The sequence below is a fragment of the Alligator sinensis genome, unplaced genomic scaffold (assembly GCF_000455745.1).
Source record: "Alligator sinensis unplaced genomic scaffold, ASM45574v1 scaffold566_1, whole genome shotgun sequence".
NCBI classification, from domain to species: Eukaryota; Metazoa; Chordata; order Crocodylia; family Alligatoridae; genus Alligator; species Alligator sinensis.
This window is the reverse complement of record NW_005842017.1, coordinates 274860-291541: the sequence shown is the minus strand read 5'-3', so window position 1 is coordinate 291541 and position 16682 is coordinate 274860. Positions and strand designations below refer to the sequence as shown.

The window sequence follows — 16682 nt, the reverse complement described above, 5'->3', positions numbered from 1 at the left end:
CATTGGCGGCTCATGTTCATCTTGGAGTCAATAATGACTCCAAGATCCCTTTCTGCCTCTGTGCTTTCAAGAAAGGAACTCCCCAGCCTGTATGTATGGTGTGAATTCCTTCTCCCAAGGTGCAGCACCCTGCATTTGTCTACGTTGAACCCCATCCTATTCTTGTCTGCCCACTTTTGGAGTCTGTCTAAATCTATTTGCAGCCTCTCTCCCCCTTCGGGTGTGTCCACCTCGCCCCACATCTTAGTGTTATCAGCAAACTTGGACAGCGTGCTTTCCACCCCCTCATCCAAGTCGCTGATGAAGTGTTAAACAGTGTGGGCCCGAGGACTGAGCGCTGGAGTACCCCACTGCTCACATCTCACCAGGCTGAGTACAACCCATCCACCACTACTCTCTGAGTGTCAATTTTTTTTCATCAGCCAATTTTTTACCCATCCAACTGTGTAGGCATCAATGCCACAGTCGCTTAATTTATTGATGAGGATGGGGTGAGAGACAGTGCCAAAGGCCTTCTTAAAGTCTAGAAAGACTACGTCCACGGCGACACCATCATCCAAGGATTTAGTTACCTGGTCATAAAAGTGAATCAGGTTGGTCAGGCAGGACCTGCCTTTGATGAACCCATGCTGGTTGCCCCCGAGCATGATCTCCCCTGCTGGCCCCCCACAGATGTGATCCTTGATGATTCTCTCCAAGATCTTCCCGAGCACCGAGGTGAGGCTTACGGGCCTATAGTTACTTGGGTCCTCCTTCCTCCCTTTCTTGAAAATAGGGACGTTACCCAATTTCCAATCCCCTGGCACCTGGCCAGATGACCATGAATGCTCATACAGCCGGAACAAGGGCTCCACGATGACCCCTGCCAGCTCCCTCAACACCCTTGGGTGGAGGGCATCTGGACCTGCAGATTTTTAAATGTCCAGCCCTTCCAGAAAATCCCTAACTACCTCTGCACTGACTGAAGGCGTGACAAAGCTATCCCGAAGATTGTCCCTACCTCTGGTAGGTGGGATGTTCCTGTCCCTGTTCAAGAAAACAGAGGCAAAGAAATTGTTTAAAATATCAGCTTTCTTGTCTGGCGTAGCCACGAGATTACCGTTTGCGTCTTGCAGGGGCCCTACATTGCCTGATACCCTCTTCTTGCTCCCAAGAATGCACCAGGTTGGGACATAGCGGTGGCTGGGATGCAGCCACTCTCCACATGGCTGGGAAACAGCAGTCCCAGCTGCTGGGACAGCTCTCTCAGCCATGTGCACATCAGGATCCATCCCCACGGGGCAAGGGCCAGGAGACACTGCAACCAATATAGCTCTCCCAGCCCTGTGCACATTAGGACCTGTCCCCATGGGGACAAGGCCAGGAGATAGTTGCCCCTGCAGGTGGCACTCTCCTGGCCCCGTGCACATTTTGACTGGCTCCCATGTTTCCTGCCAGCCCCTGGACTGGTACCTGGGGGAGCCTGGAGCTCCCCCTGGCTGGTCAGGCAGTCCGCGCAGGGCAGAAACAGCCCTGAACCGGGCTGCTCTCATTAGGCGCGAATCTATGCCTTATAGGGAACATGAGTACACATGTTCCTGCATGTTACTGTGCAGTAGCCTCACTAAACATTAATTGCATGTGTGGACACAGCCACAAACTAGTAGTAGTGTCATAGGTCAGCACTCCTGGGCTTCCAACCAGTTAACTACCTGTGGTCCATGTATCAAACACCATGGACCTTCCATACCTCAGTAATAATACCACTGCTATTATAGCTTAAATACATATTATACTACATCATCTTTATCCTTGGCCCACAGCACTCACATTTACTAGGAGATTAATTTGGCAGTGGTCTCTTGGCATTTGTGTTCTCATTGCTACAAAAATACATAAGGTGAAAAGCAGAAAAACTATGAGAACATTTATTGGACGATTTTCTCTTCCCTGGCCCTCACACATTTGGGCTACCTCATGTAAAAATTTGTACAAACATAACATATACAAAAGTGTTTTGATAGAACAAACATTAAGCTTCTGTTTCATTAGGTTAAAACACCTACTAAAATCAGTTAAAATGGGTATGATATGATCAATGTTTTTGTAGCATCTATTTGGAAACAAAGAAATTATACAGAAACTTCTAGAAGCTCAGAAGGAAACGGGAACTGATAACATCACTGGCAACTGGAGCAAGCAGCATGGCTCATGGGTGGAATCAAACATATTAAATTATGGTTGATATATCAAATGATATACGCTTGATATATCAAATTGGCTGCAGGAGGAGTGGGCAAAGTGGCAAAGTTTCAAACTGTGGAGGGCGCTTTGTTATAATCTAGACATTTCTAGACAGTAGAAATGGTATCTGCTGACAGGAAGTACCTGAAGTGAGACAGGTCATTTTACTAGCAGTTTTCACAATGCTGAATTTATTAGAAATATGAAAGCTTCCATCACCATCATCAAAATGAAGCCACAGTTATTTACCTTTTGGATCTGGGAATTTGAGTAGCTTTTCCACAACGATTCTTAGCCTAATGGTTGCACAACTGAATAAACACTGATTGATGCCCTAGTGACTGGTGACATTTTGGGTTATTCAGCAAAACTCTCTTGTATTTGCAACCAGTGGGCACATCTATACAAGATGCTAACTGTGCAGTAGCCAAATAATACTGCATAATAGTGCGTCACAGCACTAACAGTGCTAATACGCTACTGGTGCAGTATTATTAGGCTACTGTGCAGTAGCATCACTTAAAAGATGTTTGCTGGTGCTACTGTGCAGTAACTCCACTTACCGTACATTTATTTAGTACTTGATTATATAAGTACTAAATACATGTGCAGTAACCACTGTGCAGTAGCATTTCGTGTAGGCACACCCAGTACGTTGAAATCTGAGATTATATAAATCTAGTTCAGCTTCACAAGAAACGGGGGGATAAAGACATTCAATACACTGCTGAATCATCACTTGATGCCTTATTTTCCTATGGGTGGATTGCTGATTTAGCAATGAAAATCTTTTTTGTACCCTGGTAACTTCAATCAGATTCTCTGGGTGGGATTTTCCAGTGCTAAATTCTGGCCTAACTCTACTCCCAGTGAATTCAATGAGAGTTTTATTACTCACTTCATTGGGAGTAGTTAGGCCAATGCTGAACATTTTGGGAAATCCTATTTCAAATATTTATAATCTTGGGTCCAAATGGACAAGAAACTGCATATGGTCACAGTCCTATTGACTTCAATGCACTGGACATAGATATCTACCATTATAGAGGTCCTTTCGGGATTGAAGCCCTGGGAACAGAACACTGGAACAAACCTCTGGGCTAGATTCACCCAAAGCAGCAAGAGGACATTTTTGGTGATTTATTCCATCCATCTGTCTGACAAAGAAGCTATGAATCCTGCTCCATTAGGCTGCAACAGAGATTGCCCACAGTTGTAGTGTCAGTTCAGAAAGGCAGCCAAAAATCATTAATGGTAAGCATACCCAGTACTGGATTTTAATTAAAATCAAGTAGAAAATCTCGAGAAGCTAACTAAAAAATACTCACATTCCAATAATCTCTTCCTCCATAGTGGTCATGAAGAAGGTTTTCAGCTCTGTCTAACATCACTGACCTATTAAAAATTGTAAATCTGAGCACAATTCCCTTAGAAAGATAAACTTACAATATTACATGTCTCTATTCTTGTCCTGAGTAGACACAAAGAATGAAACAATTACTTCAGCATATTCTGTTTACAGTAAACACCACACCTAATCTGTTTTGTATAAAGCAGGCATTTTCAAATTGTAATTCACAGCTTACCATGGATGCATGAAGTACTATTTGGTCAAAAAAACCTGCCTCTCCTCATTACTAGCTACCAATCTTATTTAAGATAATTTAATGCAAATTAAAATGCTAATATCACTTGCTATACTTGCCACAGCATTATTGTGACCATGAACAGAAAGACAGGTGATCTGCAGCTATGGCCGATGTGAAGACAGGTAACAAAATGATCACATCTTAACAGAGAAAATGATACTCTAAAAATATTTGAGTCACCTCATATCAGCATGAACAGCCCTCAAAAAAGTAAACAAGATGCGCCCATGCACGCGCACTCACACACACGCACACAGACACATTCTGCAAATGTCTATGGAGGATAATTTTACACATGCAGGCACTGAGTTTCAAGCTAATATTAACTGAACAGTATTACAATGTGCATACATCTTATCAGTGTCCACTGGTTATGAAGGTATGGTTTGTATGGTTTTGTGGCACTATTTTCTGCTGGAATTACAGCTGTACAAAGTTTTAAATATACAACTGCAGAGCTTTGTAGCAGCATTACTAAGGAATTTAATTTTAGGCTTTTCCCTTTGAAGATCGGCAGGTGTACATTTGATGTTGATAGAATATTTAGGTTACAACTGTAAACACTCTAAAGATAGGAAATACAAACTTAATGTTCTGCTTGTAAACTTATCTGTTTACAGGGTAATGTGAAGATGAAAGAGGAAAAAACCCTTGAGACATCTCCAAATGTGACATGTGTATATACACTATGATACTCAAAACTTTAATTGGGGTAAACACTGCTATTTTGAAATGAAGGGGTTTAATCTTCCTCATTGAAAATAGATCAAAAAAGAATGTCAGAACTAATACTATGAAAAGCAGACTCTGCTGTTAGCACATGAGCAGAGACATCATTGAGCTCCCTGCTGCCTTATATAAACTGCCTAACATAAAAGGTTGATATGCAGCGGCACTACCACATGGCAGCATTCTTTCACCTCAGTGGTGAAAGAACAGGTTAGGGATTACTCAGAAAAGCTGGATGTGTATTAAGTCCATGGGGCTGGACAGGATGCACCCAAGGGTGCTGTGGGACTTGGCTGATATGATTGCAGAGCTGCTGGCCATTACCTTTTAAAACCTGTGGTGGAAGCCAGGGGAGGTCTCAGGCAACTGGAAAAAGGCAAATATAGTGCCTATCTTTAAGAAAGGGAAGGAAGAGGATCCAGGGAACTACAGACCAGCCAGCCTCATCTCATTCCCCAGAAAAAAAAAAATGGAGGAGGTCCTCAAGGAATCCATTTTTCTCTTTCAAATAATTAAAAAAGTCAGCATGGATTCACCAAGGGCAAGTCATGCCTGACCAACCTGATTGCCCTTTATGATGAGATGACTTGCCCTGTGGATGCAGGGAAAGCAGTGGACGTGATATACCTTGACTTAAGCAAGGTTTTCGGTATGGTCTCCCACAGCATTCTTGGAAACAAGCTAAGGAAGCATGTATGGGTTGGTTGGATGACTAGACTAATGTGGGTAGAAAGCTGGCTAGATTGTTGGGTTCAACAGGTAGTGATCAATGGCTTGATGTCTAGTTGGCAGCTGGTATCAAGTGGAGTGCCCCATGGGTCAGTCCTGGGGTCAGTTTTGTTCAATATCTTCATTAATGATCTGGAAGATGGAATGGAGTGCACCTTCAGCAAGTTCACAAATGGCACCAAGCTGGGGAGAGTAGCAGATGAGCTGGAGAGTAGGGCTAGGATTCAGAACGATCTAGACAAATTGGAGGATTGGACCAAAAGAAAACTCATGAGGTTCAATAAGGACAAGTGCAAAGTGCTGCACTTAGGAAAGAAGAACACCATGTATTACTACAGGCTGGGGACCAACTGGCTAAGCAGCAGCTCTGAAGAAAAGGACCTGGGGTTACAGTGGACAATAAGATGGATACGAGTTAACAGTGTGCCCTTGTTACCACGAGGGCTAACAGCATACTGGGCTGCATTAGTAGGAGCGTTATTAATTATTCCCCTCTATTCTGCACTAGTGAGGCTACATCTGGTGTACTGTGTCCAGTTTTGGGCCCCCACTACAGAGAGGATATGGACAAGTTGGAGAGAGTCAATCAGAGGGCAATGAAAATGGTGAGGGGGCTTAGTCTGCAAAAGAGAAGACGGCGGGATTTAAGAGCAGCCTTTAACTACCTGAAGGGTGGTTCCAAAGAGGATGGAGATAGACTCTTCTCAGCTGTGGCAGATGACAGAACAAGGAACAATTATTCTCAAGTTGCAGCAAGGGAAGTTTAGGTTGGATATTAGGAAAAACGCTCTCACTAGGAGGGTGGTGAAGAACTGGAATGGGTTAGAGAGGTGGTTTTTAAGGCCTGGCTTGAAAAGCTCTGGGAGTGGTCTTTAGTTGGGGGTGGTCCTGCTTTGAGCAGGGGGTTGCACTAGATGACCTCCTGAGGTCCCTTCCAACCCTAATTTTCTATGATATGGTATATACATGGGACTCCTTTCAAATGTGAAGTTACCTATGCGTGTTTGCAAATACAGACCATGACATTTAAAAATATTTACTCTATCTTCACATTCCATTAGAGCAGTTTTCATGTATTACATGTATTTGATTATGAATTGAACTATAAACTCATATTGTGTTTTTTTAAATCACTATACAACTCCAAATACCAATATTTCAAGAGCAAAGTAAATCAGAGATGTCTCTGTGTAGCAGGGACTTTGCATAATTAAATATTACAATAGGGGTGAGAACTGTAATCTTCTTGTGAATTTTGATACAGTAGGAATAATACTCTGTATTATGAGATCACTCTTAGTAATGCTTCTTCATGCATCATAAATATAAGACTATACTTTTTTAGTAAGTGATTTGACTGGGATTTAGTAAGACCTGAGCTCTATTCATGGCCCTATTGCAGACCTTCCTAAGAAAAAGTGAAATTTTCCAAAGGTGGGCACTGAATTACTATATTAATTTTGAATCTTTTTTCAAGAAGTGCTGAACACACCCCAGATCCAACTGAATCTGAAGGTGACAAAGCTGTGCATCCAAAAATTACTTTTAGAGTTTGGCCTTATTGTCTGTTCAGTTCTTCATCAATAAAGTTGCCTGTAATAAAGCAGTACTGTATACTTATAATTTTCTAATTGGCAGTGTCACAGCTATTTTCCATATGTGAAATCAGAAAGAATTTCATATGTTTTAAGAAGAATACATGCCTCATCCTGAATGTAATAATCACCCTCTTCACCTATGGCACCTTGTAAGCAGTTTTAAGAAGGACAAAACATTCATGTTCCATCTGTTTTGTGGAGGATGTAAGGAGAGGCAGTCAAACCTAGTGGGGGAGAACAGGTTAAGCATGGTTGCTGATATTCAAGGCAACCAAAGGGAAGGAAACTTGCCCAGAGCTCCCTCTTGCTCTTCCTGTGTAGCAGTCTGCAATGCCACCAGTCCCAGCTGTCCTCCCAACACACCTTTGATCTGCTGCCATGAAACAACAAGACACAGAAATGGAAAAGAATTCCTGGATTAGATTCCAGTCCCTTGCTATTGCAACCACCACATCACATCAGCTTCCATGAATTGATCAAGTACATTCTTAAAACAAGGTGGGGGGGGGTTTGCCCCCACTACTCCTATTGCCAGGCTGTTCCAGAACCTCACTGTTCTAAGGATTAGAAAGCATCTTGTACCTCCCAGCATAAATTAATTCATGACCAGTTTATAAAACATTTGTTTTTATGCCAGCATGTTATTTGCTTCTTCCTCTCTGGTGTGTACTCCTACCCCTTCGTGCAATTTTAGAGAGCAATAGTGTCTCCTTCTCAACTTTCACTTTGCTAGGCTAACCCAACCAAACTCTTAAGTCTCCTCTTATATTGACAGGATCTCAGATCTCTTGTTGAACCAAGAAGTCCTTCTCTGCACCTGAGAGCAGAAACATAAGCTGCTTGCTCTCCCCAAACATATCTTTTACTCCCTGACAGTGGAAGTCTGTGACACATCATGTTCAAGAAGTAGAATTTCAGTGTTAAACTTTGTTTGTTTTCCTGACAGCAGATCAACCAGCTATTGCAAGGAAGGCTGAGGACAGAAAATGCCTATACATATAATATATGTGCACTCAGGGAGAGCAGAAAGGGGCTCAAGGTTGTTTTTCTCTTTGAAAAACAACCCCAGAAGATGTTCCCAAAAAGTGGGTACCTGCTCTTGAGAGCTTTAGGAAGGCTACAAGCTGAGAAACAAGAATATGGGACAATACTCAGAATCATCTGTTGTAGTAAGTACCATATTTACCATATTACTCGAATCCAAGTAATCTCTGAATTTAAGATAACATTAATAAGTAGATTCTATAAATGGAAAATTTATAAATGTTATAATTTTCCATGTATAGAATCTAATTATTGAAGGGTCATCTTAAATTCACCCCCCACCCCCACTGCAGCAGGGAAAGCAGTGGCAGGGGGGCAAGTGGTGGTGGGAGTCAAGCAGTTTGACCTCTGTCCCTTTCACACCTTGCCACTGTAGATAACACCACCTGCCCCACCACTTGCTCTCTCTGCTGTCAGCTACCCAGCACCTGCCCCACAACTACTATTTGCCCCCACCCATGTCTGCCCACTCAGCACATGCCTGCCTTCCCTGCCCTGCCCCCTCACCCATACTTCTCCACCTTTTGTTTACCCTCATTCCAGCTCCAGTTCGGGCACAGCCAGAGCCACGACGAAACTGAAGGAAGGGTAAGCAGTGGCAAGGGGGAGGGGACAGGGACAAAAGGGAACACAAAATAAGGGGCATTTTCCCATCACGTTAAATGGGGAAAAAAAATCCTTGTCATGAGTTTGAGTGAATACAGTATTTCTTAGATACTGAAATCCTTGTAGGCAGAGTGAATGGCTTCTTATTCAATACAAGACAACACATACTACTGATGCTCAAACTAGCAGGAACAATATCCTAGAAAAATCTGCCTGTATTTTTGAAGCTTTGAAGTCAGTTGTAACTTGGAGCTCTGATGTCACAGCCATTTTACAACAGTTTTAATAAACTTTAACCTCTCCAATATGGCTGTACTATAAGAATGTAATATGGTATGCGCTTCCCCTAACTCCAGTCTCTTAACCTGAAATGCATTCTTGGAAACATAATCTGAAAGTAAATAATAATATGGTGCAATTTACCGTGCAGAAGTATTTTTCAAAAGAGTAGGAGCTATGATTGAGGCTGATCCTTGGACAGAGAGACACGAAACATTGAGGCCCCGTGTTTCCTCATAACCCCAGAACCAGCCCCTGTAAGAAAAAACAACACCACCACATGTCAGGCAGCAGGCCACTATGCTTAAATGAGTTTGTTCTGTACAGCAGAATTAGTTAACAGTACCTTCCTAGAGAAAAAACAACCTTTAGTCCCCCCAAAAAGGGAGAGCCTCCAATAAAACAAAACTTCTTTACATTTCAATTGTATTCAATAATGATCTGTTTAGAGTCAGGTCCCCCAATATCCATGTTATATTTTGTTATTAATAGTTGTTTTTTTTTAAAAACCCCTGAAACATATTTCCCGGGATTTAAAAAAAAAATCTATTTGTGTAACTTTATCACATTTTATGTAAAAGTTGATGATTGTTTCTTTTAAGTGAAAAGGATAATTTCCCCAGTAAAATAAATGAAAAAGCCTCTCTCACATTCTGTTCCAGACCAACAGTACTGTTTAGACAGTCTTCACACAAAGTTCCTTTGTGAGACTGAGTAGCAGAGGATATTCTAGGACTAATGCAAGGTGTTTCCATTTGCAAAGCGACTGAAAGACAGTGCCGAGCAGAACCCTTCTAAGTGGAAAGCAACTGAGCATTGCAAACTGCCCAGAACACTTATATTGACTCATAAAAGAAATGTTAGAAATACAGTGGCACACAATATTTCTGATGCTAGGTAAGAGCTAGAAAGGTTTTAATGAACTCACTTTTAAGGGAAAGGTCTGGCTGCCTTCTGACCAGTTTCCCTTCCTTGGGAAGTTATCATGGGTTTACTCTGTTGTGACCAATCACAGTAGACAGCATATTATCCAAATTAAACTCTTGCCAATTGCAATCCCAGAAGTAGCAAGCTTTCTGCAGGTAAGTCTAGAAAAACACTGCTCTGGGAGCTCCTGCCCACAAAGTCTATGACTTCTGAGAGTTATGCTACAACAGTAGGGGCCAACTTTTTTGGCAGGTGTGCCACAATTTAGGCTCGCACCTTTACTGAGTGCTGCTCTGGTCCCCTTCCCCTGCCCAGTCTCCTGCTCTGCTTTCTGCCCTATCTGCTGCTCCACTGACTGTCCCACACATGCCACAGGTTGGCCATCCCTATGGTACAAGGTTAGTTAGCCAGCATCTGAGGTGTCATTCCTGGAATAACTCCTTTCAGAAAGCTACTTCCTGCAATACTAACACTCAAAGTAAGGGAGATGCCAACAGACCAAGCATACTTCTCAGCCTGTAAAATAGGTCACCAACAACTTTTCAAAAACAAGTAGGCCTAAGCTCAGTTCAGCTGATAACAAGGAGCATATAGATTTTGATTAAGCTGTTAGTGCACTTTAATATAATTCCTTCAAAATGTGGATCTATTTCTTTATAATTACTATAAATATGGCACTGATGGAGGCTCTGTGCTTACTTCTCCCACAAGGCTTCCGGATAAAACTTTAAAAAAAAAAGTTTAATTTACAAGTAAGGCGCTATCTATCCTAAAACACCGTCACTGCCAACTCCAAGAGACCAGCAATTAAGCTGAGTTTCTTCCTGCTCCCCCATCACTACTAGTTATGAAGATTTTGTAGAAAGCACTGATCACAGTGGTACTTGTGAATAACAATTCTGTTGAGGATTGAAGAGGAACAGAATCTTACCTCTGTCCCAGAAGCTGTATTGGCTCTGCAGGGTGAGAAGGATTAAAAGAGTAAAACAAGACAAAACGAAAAACTGTAACTGAAGTCAGCCAGAACTGCTGTGAATAAATTTGTCATGTTTTGTCAGTGTTGAGATGATGTTGTTGCCATGATGATCCAGGAAATATATGAGGGGCAAGAATTCCTATGGGTGCTATCTTTTATTGGACCAATGGCATGGCCGGGGTAGACATTGGTAAGCTTTTAGGCCTCTATCATTTTTTGTTACTTCCAAATCAGCCATAGATATAAAAGTCCAGTTTGAAATGATAATACGTAACCACCAGCCCCAGAGACATATATTGTTCATTTCTTGTAGTCTCTATACTCAGAAAGTAATGGATTAGGAGGGAGGTGTCTCGGCCGGCCAGAGCCGACTCGAGATGATTTAGAAATCACTCGGTCGCTTGGGCGGGCTGGTGAATAGAGAGGCAGACAAAGCTTATTGGTTGCAAAAACTTTACTTACGCCGCTTGTAGCCGCGACGCAGGTGGTCCGGTCGCTTGAACAACTATGTGAGTTGCTCCAGCTGGCAAGGCTCAGGCCAGCTAATCCGTCCACAAATTAAGCCGGCAGGGAAAGGGTACGTCGAGGATTGCGCTCGGCGACGGGGAGAAGAATCGATAGGTGATCAGTCTATCGATCAGCTCAGCCGCAAGTCAGATCTCTTTAGAGGCACTCTGCAGCGTGCTCAAAGTTCTCCGACTTGGGCGGAAGTCGCACGAAATTTTAAACGGCCAGCAAGCCAATTACTAGCTGCCACATAGGAATAATTTAGAACCGGCCAATAGCGGGACACAAATTTGCATTCGAATGGCAGGAACTCTCTTGCACCGGGGTTTTCTGTTGCAGCAGAAAAACCTTTGCTGTGCAAGAGGCTCTCATGTGGCGGGAAAATTCCATCGTGCCGAGGCACCAAAATCATTGGGTTGTGACAAGAGGGATAAAGAAGCCTGTCAACCCCATTCATGTGGGTAAAGTAAAGCAGCTTCCTAAGGACTATTCCTACATTATTCCTGCAGGTGGACGCAGGATTCATTTAGCTGAAAATGTATCATGTAAGTTTTTCCACAAACTCCCTCCCTCTAAAAGAGTACAGTTCATGTTTTCAGTTGACTTGTCTCATAAGGAGGGAAAACTGCTGCTTACTCACTGTTTTCCTTGTGAATAAAAGTGGGTTATTATTTCAGCACAATGGGTTTCTCTGGCTAGAAGGCACTGCCCCACACTGAACACACTGCAATAATCCAATAGAGTTTAAAAAATGTCTGAATAACTACAGTGAGGACCACATTAAAAACAAATGAACAGCCTTCATGCTTAAACAAATTGACAGAATACGCCCTTGACAACTGCTGGTACCTGAATCATGGCTGCAGGGAAGCCATTTATGCTTCCATTAATGAAGAACCCAGTAGTTCCATATCAAGTGTAGATTAAATTTTACAGGCATTAGAAAGTATTTCCATAGGGACTTTAGATATTCATCCTATGAGTTTTACTTGGAATAGCTTTTAAAGTTACTCTGCACTAAGCCTCAATTAAAGGTTATCTTTTTAAGAGATTCTAATTTCTAATTTTATTTCTTAAAAGTAATAATCACCTCACCCAAGGTGATTTTTCAAGTTTCTCCATAACTGGGAATTGTCAGAATTTTTCTTGTTTTCCAGAAAAAAAAATGTTGTATTAAAAACCTGAGAAAAGACACCTCCCTTTAGGAGTTGAGACAGAAGGTATCAGGAATAATACATGCATTACTTTCAAATAACTGCTAGAAAAGTGTTTCCAAAGTAGTTTTCCCCAGGCTCACCTTCATTTATAAGACATCTTTCTCCCTTGAGACTCAGGGGAAAGAAAAAAGCAAAATTATCTAATGGATACCATATCTATTTTCTGTCTCTTTACAAGGCTGAAATTCAAATTTCCTCTCTCTGCTTAAGCAGTTTTATTTGAAATTGCATCTCTTACTTACACTTCCCTTAACACCCCACCCTCCTAACCCCATAAGCCAAAAAGTGTCATTGTTCTTCACAAATAAAGAAAAATGGATATTAGGAATCTAATATACTGCAAGACATTACCTGTAGTAGTCATGTTTGTCTTTTGAGTACATGAGCTGATCAATGCATGGCCTCTCATCTATTTTCTCCTCCCAAGTTCCTTCTTTCCATCCTTCTGCATAGCCTTGTAGAACATATACCTGTTCAATAAAAGGTCCACCTGACTCTAAACAGGAAATGAAGAGAGATTATCATCAAATACCTGTTCCATGCAACTTTATATATAGTAGCACTACTACTTGTTAAAAAATCTGCCATACTTTTGAACGTACTATAAGTTCAGGAAATTTACACACACACACACAAAAAAAGATCAAAGTGAACTGTATCATAGGTGCTCCACTTATACAGCGAACTAAATTACATGTATAACACAATGGCAGTTACAATTTATTGTCTATGGATTACATTGTAAGAAGTTCTGGAAAACTGTATATTAAATGCAGATATTGTGTAAATGCCTAAGTGCAGCTTCACTATTTGCTTTGCAACTAAGGGAGACCAAGCTGCCAAAGGGATGCTACTAGAAGCCCTCTCGGCACCCTAGTCAGCTCAACATTATACAATATTGACAGGGCTATGTACTTAAGGAGCACTGGCTACAAATCTATTATTTAACATGAATTCTTCCCCATCCTTTTAGTTTTATCTTGAGTAGAGTAATTTCCCCTCACTCTATTTCTCTCTCTTCCCTTCTCTTGCCCCCTTGTGGTAATCTTGTGATAAGAGGCTAGGACATGGAAACTGGACACCCCTTGGATACAGTAAATTTATGAGCATTTACGTTATCTACGCTCACTCTTAAAGATGGATTTAGGCTTTAGCTTGGTATGTCATCCTAACGGCAATTACCTTCTAATACAAAACTTCAGGGAACTTTGGTTGTTTTAATTATGCACATAAAAATGGAATTTTTAATCTTTCAGATGATTTTTGCTTCTACAATTAAAGAGGAATCTTATTTTTCAAACCTAATGTCCTAGAGTCAGTCTGTAATTACTTCTGCCATAGGATTTGTTAAAAGTACTTAAAGTTAGTGAGGTTTGTGTGCTGAGGATAAGGAATACCTATTTTATGCACAGAACTATATATGTCCACTACTGTCTTTTTCTCATAGTGACAGTAATCATGTCAAATATTTTAATAAGACACTAAATTTAGTGACCTACCTTGAAACTGTTATTACTCACTGGAGTGCAGATTGACTTTAGACTCATTAATGAATGTTAAAAATCAGTTATTTACATGGCCTTGTAGAGCTGGAAGAGAATACAGGACCCTGATCTTAGTAGCTACATGGGTACTTAGCCAAAAGGCAGTTTGTCAAAACTGTATAATTAATAAGTCTCACCATAGTTTATTGGGAATCCAGTATGGCATGAGTGTCAAACATATGGCCTTCAGGTCAGATCCAGCCTATGAAGCCACACGATCCAGACCAAGGATCTTGTACTGAACCTGCACGCTACATGTGGTATGCAGAGCCTTCTGGCACATGGGCTGGGCCTGGTGGTGCAAGCACTACTCACAGCACAAGGTGTTGGTCCAGTGCACACGCTGCATGTGATGCCCATGAGAGACTGACCCTGAGCACAGGCACCGGGGATATTCCAGATCCAGCCATGCTGGAGTCAGTACATAGGGCTGTCTGGAGTGACACTGAATGCAGCATGTGCCCCGGACCAACCCTCTATACCGTGAGCAGTGCTTGCAGTGCTGGATCCTGCTCACGTGCAGCCCGCACCAGCCCTGCTCCTGAGTTTGAGCTGCCTGTGGCATGCAGGCTGGCTCTGCAGGTGCTGCCAAAAGCACAGGGGGCTAGCACAAGGTGTGTGCTGCACACAGCACCCTGTTGGACTCGCCCTGCTGACTGGCTCTGGCACAGCCTGATCTGACCTGCAGACCAGCTGAGACACCCTCATCTGGCCTGCAGGGCTGATTAAGTTTGACACCCCTGCAATAGGGAACAGCCATTTTTTATGTTTTAAAAAGGAAATCCCCCCTCCTCCCTCCCCATTTTTAGATTGCTAGTACAGCAGCAAAGCTCACAGATCCTGGGTTGCAAAAGTGCCATAAACTTAATCAGTGGACTTCAGTCTAACAGATGTATGTTTATGCTGCCACTAACAAGCTGCAGTTGCAGCAGTATGGACATACCCAAGCTAGCTTGGCTACAGCCAGCAGCATAGCCATAGTGGCAAGAAGTTCAGCACAGTCTACCTGAAAAGCTGGGCAAATACCTAAGTAGCTAGGCTGTGGCTGTGCCGAGCTCCAGGCTATTGTAGCTATGTTGCTAGCAGTACTTAAGCTAAGCAGTTCAAAGCTAACTCAGGTCCCTGTACATAGCCTGCAGTCAATGTCTAGGAAGATGATCTTTCACACAAGATATGTAGAACACTTAGAATGAGAATTTTGTGCATTTGCAGCACAGTGCACTTGGCACGCCTTTCATCCTGGCCGTTCAGCCACTGCTCTGTTGCTATTGCAAGAGCAGCCTGACTAAAACACGAAACGGCCTGTCCTGAACAAATGTGCTTTTTAATACCTTTCAGAAGAAAGGTGGGAAAAATAATGCAGGTCAGACTGCAGCGTAAACTTTGAAAGTCACTATTTTGACTTGGATCAGCTGTCTGCCCACTATTTGCATCCTAGCAAAGGTGCTTCTCCTTAACTCATATTTGCTTCTTGTTTTTTAGACAACTACTTTCAAAACAACTAAACTGAGCACGCTGAATACGCACACAAGAGCAGGCATGCTAACAGTGCTCTTGGGTTCACCAATGCCGGCATACTACCAGTGCTCTTGGGTTCATCTTGTTCGCAGGTAACACACGGTAAGAGGAAACTTACAGAATCTGCTCAATGATCAAGCCAAGACTGCCAAGATTTCCCTTTAGAAAAGGTCTAAATATTGCATTAACACACTTCAGTCTAGTCACTGGAAACCAGACTCTAGTAAGTAGAAGGAATGACTTTGAAAGATTTAACGTACCGTACCTGCAAGGAACTGCTCATATTCAATGACAGGGATGTTTTTGTCGAGGCTCGGAAGATCAAAAAACTCAGACCAAGGGATTCGGACCTGATGAATATCAGGACTCTGCCAGTGATAAAGACGTCCCCAAGGAGGCAGAACCAGGACCCAAGCTTCTCTTTTCAACAAGGTCTTCAGAAGCGAAGCAATGCGAATGTAGACATCCCGGCGTAGATTGAACCCTTCGGGAGGATTCACATCATACAGAAGATACCTGGAGAAAGCAAGGGGAAAAGAAAGACTTTAAGCATTTCCACCCCGTATCTTCCCCCCCACTTCTTTGGTCTCATTTTAAGTGGCCCTGGAGTCGTCTTCTGCGCTTCCTCGTGGGTGGGGGTGGGACGAGTGTGCGGCTGCGCGTAAATAACCGTAAGGCTTGACATTCCCCAACACACACCAACTGCAGATGCTTCCCCAGCCTGATGAAGGGTGTTTATACCCAAAAGCTTGCTAAGAGTTTTTCCAACTACTGGTCTAACAAAAACCAGCAGATTCACCGGAAGAACCTGGTCCGCCCCACATCCCCTCAAACAGGTTGAACCCTGTGGGGGCCAAGTCGGAAGGGCAACAGCTCGCTTCACCACTGGGGGGGAGGGGGGAGGCTGGCAGAGATACAAGGCGCCAGCCGGCGGCTGCCGCATCACTGGTGTCACTCAGCGGCCAAACAGGAGGCTAAATACTCTGGGGGCGAGCCCAGTCGTAGCTGAGGAGGGAGGCAGAGGTCACAGCCTGCCTTGGCCCTGTCCCGGACTGGCTCCTCACCGTCTGCGGGCCGCGGGGGCGGCACCGGGCAGCGAGGCGGCGCCGTGGCCTGGCTGGAAGACGGCGGGCGGG

The 16682-nt window shown here is 43.0% G+C and overlaps 1 protein-coding gene across 1 annotated transcript in view; it reads right to left on the bottom strand.

Moving 5' to 3' along the window:
- POFUT2 (protein O-fucosyltransferase 2) overlaps positions 1 to 16678 on the bottom strand; it is a gene marked incomplete at its 5' end in the record, with an annotated part of 26446 nt that extends 9768 nt beyond the window's left edge. Inside the window, 5 exons of the mRNA XM_025202199.1 lie at positions 3552 to 3618; positions 9002 to 9112; positions 12836 to 12980; positions 15812 to 16062; positions 16611 to 16678. Of these exons, the coding sequence (XP_025057984.1) occupies positions 3552 to 3618; positions 9002 to 9112; positions 12836 to 12980; positions 15812 to 16062; positions 16611 to 16678 (642 nt within the window). The remainder of the gene's footprint in view (positions 1 to 3551; positions 3619 to 9001; positions 9113 to 12835; positions 12981 to 15811; positions 16063 to 16610) is intronic.
- Between the last annotated feature and the right edge of the window lie 4 nt (positions 16679 to 16682).